This window comes from Oppia nitens, unplaced genomic scaffold (genome assembly GCF_028296485.1).
Source record: "Oppia nitens isolate AA-2021 unplaced genomic scaffold, nextdenovo-longstitch-racon4-pilon3 scaffold44_pilon_pilon_pilon, whole genome shotgun sequence".
Lineage (NCBI taxonomy): Eukaryota > Metazoa > Arthropoda > Arachnida > Sarcoptiformes > Oppiidae > Oppia > Oppia nitens.
This window is the reverse complement of record NW_026533226.1, coordinates 26,172-38,438: the sequence shown is the minus strand read 5'-3', so window position 1 is coordinate 38,438 and position 12,267 is coordinate 26,172. Positions and strand designations below refer to the sequence as shown.

At 27.7% G+C, this 12,267-nt stretch overlaps 1 protein-coding gene and 2 non-coding genes across 3 annotated transcripts; 2 read left to right on the top strand and 1 right to left on the bottom strand.

The window, feature by feature from the left end:
- The first annotated feature begins 1,214 nt into the window (after positions 1 to 1,214).
- Positions 1,215 to 1,286, top strand: Trnae-cuc (transfer RNA glutamic acid (anticodon CUC)). The gene has a single exon. It is a non-coding gene; the product is annotated as a tRNA-Glu (tRNA).
- A 51-nt stretch (positions 1,287 to 1,337) lies between these two features.
- Trnae-cuc (transfer RNA glutamic acid (anticodon CUC)) lies at positions 1,338 to 1,409 on the bottom strand. The gene has a single exon. It is a non-coding gene; the product is annotated as a tRNA-Glu (tRNA).
- A 1,981-nt stretch (positions 1,410 to 3,390) lies between these two features.
- Positions 3,391 to 12,128, top strand: LOC128959315 (protein mesh-like). The gene is made up of 14 exons (XM_054305257.1): positions 3,391 to 3,411; positions 3,920 to 4,293; positions 4,838 to 5,179; positions 5,823 to 5,948; positions 6,030 to 6,224; positions 6,314 to 6,491; positions 7,044 to 7,106; positions 7,206 to 7,622; positions 8,249 to 8,501; positions 8,909 to 9,041; positions 9,222 to 9,381; positions 9,460 to 9,933; positions 10,551 to 10,831; positions 11,514 to 12,128. The coding sequence occupies exons 2-14, from the start codon at positions 4,126 to 4,128 to the stop codon at positions 12,087 to 12,089; spliced, it is 3,366 nt and encodes a 1,121-aa protein (XP_054161232.1). The 5' UTR covers positions 3,391 to 3,411; positions 3,920 to 4,125; the 3' UTR covers positions 12,090 to 12,128.
- Positions 12,129 to 12,267: the final 139 nt, after the last annotated feature.

The window sequence follows — 12,267 nt, the reverse complement described above, 5'->3', positions numbered from 1 at the left end:
GCCAAAGTCAACATACTGGACATATCCGTTGCCGTATTTACGGTTATGGTTCAGGTATACTGTACGGCCCAGAATCTACCGATTCTCCGACAGTATTCAACGGTCACAACGTTTTTCATGTGCTCCGAGTGTCTGAAACTGGTGGTCAACTGTTGGGCCAATGGTCTGGTCTATGAACGATCCGAACGTGTGATGGCCTCATTGGACGACCTCGGGTTTGGTGTCGGCCAACAGTTAGCGGACGACCCGTCCGTATTTCGCCAATGGCTGGCCTTTAAGTCACAGTCACGGGACATACCGTTCGGGTTTACTATTGGCGGGTTCGCCAACTTTAGGAAACAGACACTATTGACGGTAATTATCGATAGTTTTTAGTCTATTTTATTAATTATTTTTTTTCATTAAATAAAATTATTAGTATATTACTGTATATATAATAGTAGACATTATTTTATTTAAAAAAAAATAAATTATATTTTAATCTATGATTTTAATACTTACAGTAATTTTATTTAATTTATAATAACATTTAATTTGTTATTATTATTAATTTTATAAACATTTTTTTTTTAAATAAATATTTATAATATAAGTTATCGATTTTTTTTAAAATTAAAATTATTAGTTTTTTTTAATATTGTTTTAATATTTTAATAATTTTGTGATATATTTGCAATTATTTTACAATCAATCATATTATTTATAATGATTATTATTATATATATATATATATATATAGTTATGTTGTTTTTTTTGTTTATTAGATATATTGCACACTAATAATAATAATTATTAGTATTTTTTTTGTTATCTTTTAAAAACTAAGACAACAAATATAATTATTATAATAATAATATATTTTCAATTAGGTATTCACATTTATGATGAATTATACGGTAATTGTTTTACAAACGGCTAAACAACAATAAAAATGGTTAACTAAAAAAAAAAAAACAATACAAACATTATATACAGTATATATACTATAATATAAATACTTGTATATATAATATAGTAATCTATTTAAAAAATAAAAAAAATGTTATCAACAATATCTATGTACAGTATATATATATATAGTAATATATTGTAAACAAACAAAAATATAAACATGTATGTTTGATGTTTGAACTTTAAAAAATTATTTTTAGACTAAAAATATTAATTACACAAAAAAATATTTTAGTTTTACACTAATTTATTCAATGCACATATCCGGCATGGTCTAGTGGTTAGGATAGCTGGCTCTCACCCAGCAGGCCCGGGTTCGATTCCCGGTGTCGGAACATTATTTTTATTTTAAAAAATTAATCACAAAAAAATTTAAATAAAAATTGTTCCGACACCGGGAATCGAACCCGGGCCTGCTGGGTGAGAGCCAGCTATCCTAACCACTAGACCATGCCGGATWGATATTTCAACYAAGTGTTAATTGTGCTAGCTACAAAATTAGTATACTATAAATAGTTATAAATATTTATACTTATATTTATTTAATTTATTATTAATTAATTTAATAAATATATATATATATAAACTATTTAGACTTTTATTTAATAAAATGTAAAATTATTTATTTTATGTTTTTATTGTTGTTRTAATAAATAAAACATTTACTAATATTATTCACTTATTTAAAAAACTATAGAAATTGTGTAAATTATTAAAAACAATAAAATATATTATTTTTAAACATTTATTAATATTATTCACTTAYTTAAAAAAAACTATAAAAATTKTGTAAATTATTTAAAACAATAAAATTTATTTATTTAAAAAAAACATTTATTAATATTAATTATTATTATATATATATACTTTTTGTTATTGAAATTATTATTATTACAATTGAAAAATTATTTTTATCATGCATAATTTTCAATATTGTATAATATAATAATATAAAAATATATATATTTTATAATTTAATAATATAGGTTTAAATTATTTTATTGGTATTATACATGTACAATATTAATACAATATATATATATATAGTATAAATTATTTTACTTTTACTTTATATACAGTATATACTATATATATATTGATTAAAAAAAATAAAAATTATATTGTTATCAATAAAGACAACAACAAAAATAAATAAATAAATAATGATTATTATTATTATGTGTGAAGTGTTAAAACATAATAAATGTCAATAAATTATTATWWWTATTATTATTATATATATATATATATATAATGTATAGACAAAATATGTACTGGCGCCTTTATCATTATTATTATTATTATTATTTAATTAGTATCAATCATACATTGTTATATAAATATTTTTATAGAAAATAAATTGAACTTTATAGTTTTAAAAAAAATTATAAAATATAATAATTTTTTTTATTTGACTAATAGTTATGGTAAAAGTTATATTAAATTAATTATTAATAATTAATATATTAATTTTGCAATTATTAATATTACAATATTTTTCAACAACAACAAAAAGAAACACATAATTATCATTAATTTTTTTTTTGGTTATATATTACTAATACTTAAAGTAACAATTTTAACGTAATATATACAGTATATATACAGTAAAAGCAAATATTTTATATATATATATTTATAACTAATACCTAAATTAAATACTATTATCACTTCACAAGTAATTGTTGTGTGATTTTAAGTAGTAATCAGTAATCAGTGATAAAAAATAATTAACAAAATTTGTTGTGTAAAGGGATTAATAATGGCAACACTTATAATCACATATTTAAAAAAATTAAGATATTGTTATTATAYRGTATATATAATATACTTATTAGTACAGACATACCTTTTTTGTATGTATGTGTGTGTGTGTGTGTGTCTACCTGTCCCACAAAAAATTTTACTAATATATTATATATAYAGTAATAWMTATTAAACATAACTATTAAACATAACTATTAGACATTCAAACACTTCAATACCTGAATCACTACATATAAAACACTTCCCTATTGTCTCAAAAACTATCAGTGGATTAATTGGTATATTAGTAAAAAAATCTAATATTTATTTATTTTTTATCAATATTTATATGTTCATAGTCTGCAAACATTTTTTTTTATTAGTTTAACTGTTATTTTTAATTACAATCATTTTTTTTGATTTGTTAATTATTTGTCATTTAGATAGCAAATAGTTATGCAAAAAATAAAAATATATATTATATATTGTTGTTGTTATATTGATAGCCTATAATTAATGTGATCTATAATTAAATGATTTATTAACAGTAGAAAAAATAATTGTTTTTCACTGAATTTCAGTGTAGTTTTGATTTATTATAATTTTTTTTTAATTATTATTATTTTTTGACAATAATGTCGTACATTAACCCGGTTTTGATGTCTAATAGTATTATTAATATTGTTATTATTATTTCAATTGTCATCACAAATGGTATTCAAAATTTTTTTTTTATTTATAAGACTTAATAATATTATTAAAATATTTTCGTTTATATGTAAAATATTATTATTACAAATTACAATGTATTAATGGTTCAAATAATATTAAACTAGTTTATTAAAATTAAAAAAAAACATTGACTTATTAATATTTAATAATAATAATAATAATAATAATTATAAATAATTAATTAATTTCGATTAAGTGTTATTTTATTTTGTCATAAATTATTTTCATAGTTCAATAAAATTAGTGGAAAAAACTATTTTAAATTTTCTGATAATTAGATAAAATTTTATATAAAGTATATTAAAAAAAAAAAATTAATTCATATTTATTTTATTAAAAATAAACAATTAATTAATTAATGCCTTTATTTCACCTAATGATATATATAATTAAATATTATTTTAAAAAAAAAATCTAATTATTTATTATATTCAATACTATTATAATTTATTAATTAAATGTGATTTATTTTTAATAAAAAAAAAATAAGTTACTGGTAATTCACCGCATCATCGGCCCCACCATACTCACCATGGTCATGATTACCAGGAGCCCAATTTACAAACCAATATAAATCATCCAGCACCCCCAGCACCTCCACCACCACCACCACAACAACAATTTCATCATCAACCGGGTGGTGCTCATCCGGGACACTATGGCCAACAATGGGGCCAACACCATCAACAATTGGAAATGGCACCACCAATTATTAATGGTGATGGTTGGGATGGTAGCGATCAGCTTATGTATCCGTACGAGCCATCAGACTATCTGACAACTATCAATTCGATGAAACAGATGCACGATCAGCCCCTACCGTTTAGGCTACCGTTTTCCGGGTTTGCCTTTACCTATATTTGGGTACGTAATCACTATATATATATATTCATATACTGTGTGTATGTGTGTTGTGTATGTGTATGTGTATGTGTATGTGTATGTGTATGTGTATGTGTATGTGTATGTGTATGTGTATGTGTATGTGTATGTGTATGTGTATGTGTATGTGTATGTGTATGTGTATGTGTATGTGTATGTGTATGTGTATGTGTATGTGTATGTATGTTTGTGACAAACATTGATAGCTATAAAGTTGATTAGATTTTTATTGATTTTATTTTTTATTTTTTTAAAGATAAATAGATAAAATAAAATTGATTGAATATTAATAGACTAAATAAAAGTTAAAGCGATATATCTTTTTATAACAATATATAAGATATATACAGTATATACTGATAAATGACTACTAAGTTAAATGTCAAATGATTAATAAATACTAAATATTTTTTGTCAGTTATGATGATTATCTCAAATAAACTGTAAATAATATGTGTTATATTTAACTGAAAAAAAATAAAATAAATAATTATTAGTAATAAATCATATTATAACATACATACAGGTGCACAAAGACGGTTACGTAACCTTCAATAAGGGTCTGAAAAGTTACTCATTTCCCGTGGAATTTCCTATGGTTCCCGACGATACCAATCTGGAAGAGGATCCGTCAATTATTGCCGCATTTTTTGCCCATCAGGACATACCCTCTGAGGTAGAGGGTTCGGGTGTCTACTATCGGCTGATTGAAATGGACAAAGAAACTAATCAGTCAATCAAACAACGTTTACAATCGGATTTTGGTCAGGCAATGGCCGCATCGGTTGGCTGGCAGCCGAAATTTGTGTTTATTATTACCTGGAAAAACATGACATTCCCTAATAGGCGCCGGGAACGGGAGCTTAAGGTATTTTTTGTTGTTGATTATTAAATATAATATATTAAAGTAATTTATTTATTAATAGTTATTTATTTATTACTATAGTATTATTATTGCTTATTAATATGTTAAATAAATAACTAACTAAAATACTTGTATATATATATATATATATATATATATTTATATATATATATGATTAATAGATATTTATTTATTTAACATATTAATAAACAATAATAATAGTAATAATAATATTATAATAAATAAATACAAATATAACTTATTAATATGCTAAATAAATAAATATCTATTAATCATATATATATATTTATATATCTATTTATTCGTATATATATATATATACGAATTATTAAGCATGCTAAAGTTAATTCAATAGATATTTTTTTATAATTTTATATTATAGTATTGAATATTTAAAAACTATTTAAAAAAAACTATTGTATTATTATTTAATACAGTATTTTATTATATATATATCGAGAGAGAGAGATAATTACATTATTTATATAGATTTTTTATAATTACATTATTGATATATTATTTTTTTATAATTACATTATTGTGATATTTTTTTATAATATAATATATTGTAATAAATAATAAAAACTAAATATAAAAATATTATTATTTAAAAAAAAATAAATAGACAAACACTTATCAAATGGTTTTGGCTACCGATGAGATGCAAACGTTTGTTATGTTTAACTATGAATGGATATCATGGATAACCCATTTGGATAACTATGCCGGCCTTAATGGACCGCCAGCTTTTGTAATTAAAAAAAAATTACTTAATTAATTTAAAACAAAAAATTTAGCTAGCTCAATTTTAACTTACATTAAATAAATATAGATTGGTTTCAATGGTGGCAACTCTACCCAGTCGTATGAATACCAGCCGTTTTCCCAGAATCCACGCCTAACTCTAATGCCCAAAATGGGTTGGGGTAACGGGCTACCTGGGCGATACTATTTTACTATTGATGAGGAACTGGAACCGGGTGCCTGTGTCAATAAGGAACTGGATCCCAATCTACCCGATCGATTGGTTTAGTATTATATATATTATAGCATACATATAGTACTATATATTGATTATAACATTACCTATTTATACCCACCCATCCCATACCATAGGGTTTGCATACATCAACCGATTATATACTGATGTTGGGCGGACAGGAACTGAATTTTACCGGTCCCTGTCTGACCCCTGATTCCTTAATTACATGTCGTTTTGATATATTTAAGGTCAGAGGTCGTATGATGACCCAGAATATTGGCTCATGTATTACACCGCCGATTATGTACGAAGGTATGGTATATACTGTATATATATATATATACAAAATATAATATAATATGATATATACTGTACTCATATAAATATATCTAAACTTTTTTAATTTTTTTATTTTTTTAACCACAAAAAAATCAATTCAGCTATTAATCAGTCAATTATTATATTTATATATTTTTTTGTTGATTTTTTTGTTGTTGTGTAAGTTATGGTTAAATAACTAATAGCTAACAATCCCTTTAATTTGTTGTTTTTTTATATGACTATATAATATTAAGTATCAGTTTATTTATTTATTTATTTATTTTGTGATAAAAATATAGTACAAAAACTTTTTAAAAAAAAGTATAAAAACATTTAAAACTTTTTTTTTTTAAAATATGATTTTTTTAGATAAAAAATTATTATTATAATTAATAAGTTTTTTTTTAAAAAACAAGTTTATTTTTGTTGTCTATAAAAAATATATATATATAACAAAAAATCTCTTATCTATAATACTGTATATAAATTATTTTTTTTTTGTTGTATATAAACACACACACCCACTCACCCACTTATCAATAGGTTATGTTGACTTTACCGTAACGGTCGATGACAAAACATTCTGGTATTCCCGTATGTATGTCCGTAAGTACTTAATACCGGTACTACTACCGGTGCTTATTTGCATCACCAATAATACTATATCATCATCAAAAAAAACATACCGTTCCTCAAACACATTAGAATCATCGGAAGCACGCAAAGAGTATGATGTCTGGGTCAGGGAAGAGGACATTGTCGAGAAACTACCCATTGATCGGACAGCTAACGGGGCGGCGGCGGCGACTGGGGGTGCGGACAACCCGCACATATTGACCATCGGCTGGAACAGTGATGACCTAACCTGGCTGGACAATGCCCAGGTATCCGTGTCCATATGGGGCTATCGTGAACTGTCCGATGTCTATCCCCAATTGACCTATCTGGTTGAACTGGCTCAGGGTGCCGATAATAATGGTCAACTTGAACTTGATCTAGCTAATCTACCCAAACTGGTCCCTGGCCAGTTTGATAACTATGAGTTTACTTTCGGTTATCTGGCAGTCAATGTTACCGGCGATCAATGGTCTCAAACATTGTGGTCCAAACCGATGCCATTAGGTATTTAGTATTTTTTTTTATATATATATATTATTTTATATAATATATGTGATACTACTAGTGTTATTGGGTGGGGGGTAACGGTATCGGTATGTATAATAATATCATATATATCGGTATCGCTATATATATATCTAACGATATCATGTATAATATATGTGTATCGATATACATATATATAAATATAACGATATCATATATATCGGTATCGCTATATATAACAGTATTATATATATAGGTATCACTATATATATAACTATATCATATAATATATGACATATATAATATATGGGTATCGCTATATATATATAACTATATCATATAATATATGACATATATAATATATGGGTATCGCTATATATATATATATATAACGATATCATATATATCGATATACATATATATAAATATAAATATAAGTTATATATAACGATATCATATATATCGGTATCGCTATATATAACTGTATCACATATATCTGTATCGCTATATATAACTGTATCACATATATCTGTATCGCTATATATAACAGTATTATATATATCGGTATCGGTATATATAATGGTATTTCATATATTTAACACACACACACACACACACACACACACACACACATAAATAAATAGGTTGGTTTATGCGACCCTATTGGATCAGAGAGTACGGCCACAATTGGTCGGGTAGATTTTGTTCAAAATGGTTCGATAGGGAACAGGAGCTTGATAGGTTTGCCCTAACCGTTTTCCGATGTCCCTGTACTATTGTCCAATCGGAACGTGATAGGGGTCGATTTGCACCCGACCTCCAGTGCAATGTTATCGACAAAAAGTGCGATACACAACATCACGGCGCCCAACACTGTGTCCGTACGGCCCGTCCATCGTTAGTATAGTTTTTAGTTTTTTAAATATTTTTTTCAATTTTTATAAATTCAATTAATATATGAAAACAATAAATAATAATTTTATTTGAAAAAATAACTTTTAATCTAAAAATTTAAATTAATTTTTTGTTGTTGTTTTGTATATATTTAAATCTTATAATTAACTAAATTATAATTTAATTTAAATAATTTATAATAATTATTACAAAAATAAATAAATATAGTTTTTAGATTAATTTATTTTAATATATAATTTTATATATATATATTCAATATTGTATATATTTTTTTTACTAAATAATTATAAATTGAATAATTTATTTATTATTATTATTATTTGATAAGTTATATCAATTGATAATTAGTTTTTTATATTTTATTGTTTTTTTAATATTAAATTCAAAAGAGTCGGCGGTTCGGGTCAGACCTGTTGTTACGACGACTACGGCGAGTTAGTACAGACAGCCGATACCATGTTTGGCGGCCGGCCCTCCCGTGCCTTTGTCTATGGCAAACATCCGTTCAAAATGGCTGTCATGGTATGTCTATGTATGTGTGTATGTGTGTGTGTATGTATGTGTGTGTCTATGTGTGTGTCTATGTATGTGTATGTCTATGTGTTTGTGTGTCTATGCTATGTCTATGAAGTATGATATATATATATATAATTTTTAAACTGAATACCTATCATTCATCCATCTATCCATTTATGAGCACAGGTACCTACACTATCCTATTGGCTATACGATATTATGCCGTTTTTCTATTGCTGTAAATGGTCGGCATCGGGTAAGGGTGACGACAATAGCGATACCTGTCAAATGTTTAACTACTGGCGCACATCGCAGGACTGTTCATCCTATCAGCCGCCCGGTGTCGGTATGTATACCAACAACAACAACAACAAAAATTACATACCTGTGCTCTAAATGTATGTATGTTTCATATTTTTTTAAGCTAATGTTTACGGCGATCCGCATATCGTAACGTTTGACCGGTTTAACTATACGTTCAACGGTAAGGGCGAGTTTGTATTGATAAATACCGATACCCCGGTCCACAAATTGGACATTCACGGCCGCTTTGAACAGTTACCCAATCTGGACGGTACCCATTTGACGGCGGTAGCCATCCGCGATAATATATCGGCGATAGTTGAACTACGGTTGAGGCCAGTGGCCGCCCGGTGGCAGTTTCAACTGTACCTGTTTGCCGATAAGGAAATGTATTATTTTTGGCAACCAGATATGCGATCCATACAGTTGAGGGGTGTCCAACTGTATCAACCGGCCGGCATACGTAATATGTCGCATGTGATAGCTATGTTTGATTCGGGTGCTGGGGTCGAGATTATGGTCACACCGGTCGGCTCGTTGATGCTTAACGTTTATTTGCCCCAGACTTTCATCAATAGCACTCGTGGACTGTTAGGTAAGGGATTGGGTTGGGTTGGGTTGGGTTGGGTTGGGTTGGGTTGGGTTGGGTTGGGAATGGGATCAATACAAAAAAATATATGAAAATTTTTACCTAAACTATAATAATAATCATATATATAAATAATTAATATTTTTTAATAGTTTATTTGAATTAACTTAAATTATTAATACAATTATTATTATAGTTATTAATACAAAAGTCAATTGACTTAAAAAATCAATATTCAAATTAATTTTATTTATAATTTTTTTTTGTTATTTAGTTTATTATTACTAATATTATATACTTATATATATATATAGTACGTTAATAAAAACTACCTAGTTTATCTATTTTTTAATTAATTAATAATTTAATTCACAAATAAAATAAATAAAAAATAAAATAAAATAAGCAATTTTAAATTATTATTAATTTATAATTTATATTTTAAAATTTTAAACAACCACTAGTTGTTAGGGGTTTGGGAGGTTTATATTTGAAGTACAATAACTGTTAGTAGTGGGGTGGGTGTGGTTGTGTAGGTGTAATGTGTTATCTAAATTTTTTTTGATGTATGTATTATATAGATATTATTATTATTATTACTGTATGTTTTTGTATATATATAGGCAAATGGACCCGCGATCCCTTGGATGACCTGGAACTGCCCGACGGTTCGCACGGTCCCAGTGCTCAACCAGGTCTGACCAGTCGTGATCTGTACCTGAATTTTGCCAATCATTATCGGCTGAAAGAAACCAAATCCCCTTACTTGGGTCAGTCCCTGTTCTGGCATAATCCAGTTCCTCATTCCCATTATGATGACCTAAAATTTGAACCAAAATTTGAGATCAGTCAACAAGATTTGGATGGACTGCCCGATGCCGACAAAGTGTGCAGCGATAGTCAGGTTAGGGTTTATTGTTAACAAATTTTTAGCAAATTTCCAAAAACAATTATAATAGGGAAATTTCTAGTAATTTTCCAATAAAACAACAATAATAGGGAAATTTTCATATAGAAAGTTTCTAATAAAAAAACAACAACAATAATAATAGAGGAAATTTCTAGAGTAAATTACACACATACATACACATACACATACACATACACATACACATACACATACACATACACATACACATACACATACACATACACATACACATACACATACACATACACATACACATACACATACACATACACATACACATACACATACACATACACATACACATACACATACACATACACATACACATACACATACACATACACATACACATACACATACACATACACATACACATACACATACACATACACATACACATACACATACACATACACATACACATACACATACACATACACATACACATACACATACACATACACATACACATACACATACACATACACATACACATACACATACACATACACATACACATACACATACACATACACATACACATACACATACACATACACATACACATACACATACACATACACATACACATACACATACACATACACTCACTAACTAACTAATCTATCTATCCATACATACATACATACAAAAGGCCTGTCTATACGATCTGGTGGTAACACAGGACACGGGTTACGCCCAGCAGACCAAACGTGACGAAGCATCAGCCGAACTGATACATCGGGAACTGAGCGATCAGATTATCCGATGTCCGGCATTACCGCGACCGAGAAATGGCCGCAAATCGGAGAACCGTTACTGGCCGGGAACTATCGTCAGGTTTTCGTGCGACGACGGCTATCGGCTGGTCGGCTACGAAGTACGCCGATGTCGGGAGGACGGGCTCTGGTCATGGGGTGTCGATCCCGAGTGTATCCGTGATCTTAAATATAAGCTAACATTGGCCGGTATATTCACGGGTGTTATACTACCGGTTATCGTATTGATTGCACTGTTTGTGGTTTGTTGGCGTCGCGGACGCAAATCGGTGGCCAATAATTATTATATGACCCAACCATTGATTAAGGATAGGGTGGTGGAGGACAGGGATCAGTTAGCCGTCAATAATAATGAATCTCACGATGAGGAGGTGGTAGGGGTTGACAACAAAACCAATAGTAATAGTAATGATAAGCATATAGCCATTGATGCTAAACAAGCTATTGTTTAGTGGGATGGATGGGGTGGGGGTATGGTATGGCAGGCCATGGGAGGTATGGGGGCTGTATATACCCCTATACCTTACAAAAAAAGCAAATAATAATTTTGCAACAATATATTGTCAATTAAAAATAATATGTGATTATATAAATAAAATTTTTWATTTTTTTTTTAGTAGTAGTATATAA

Bases quoted from the DNA above. Each gene is read 5' to 3' on its own strand.
- LOC128959315 (XM_054305257.1), top strand. From the start codon at position 4,126: ATGGCACCACCAATTATTAATGGTGATGGTTGGGATGGTAGCGATCAG. The intron at 4,294-4,837 runs GTACGTAATCAC...ACATACATACAG, and splicing joins TTGCCTTTACCTATATTTGG to GTGCACAAAGACGGTTACGT. The intron at 9,042-9,221 runs GTATGTCTATGT...TTATGAGCACAG, and splicing joins CGTTCAAAATGGCTGTCATG to GTACCTACACTATCCTATTG.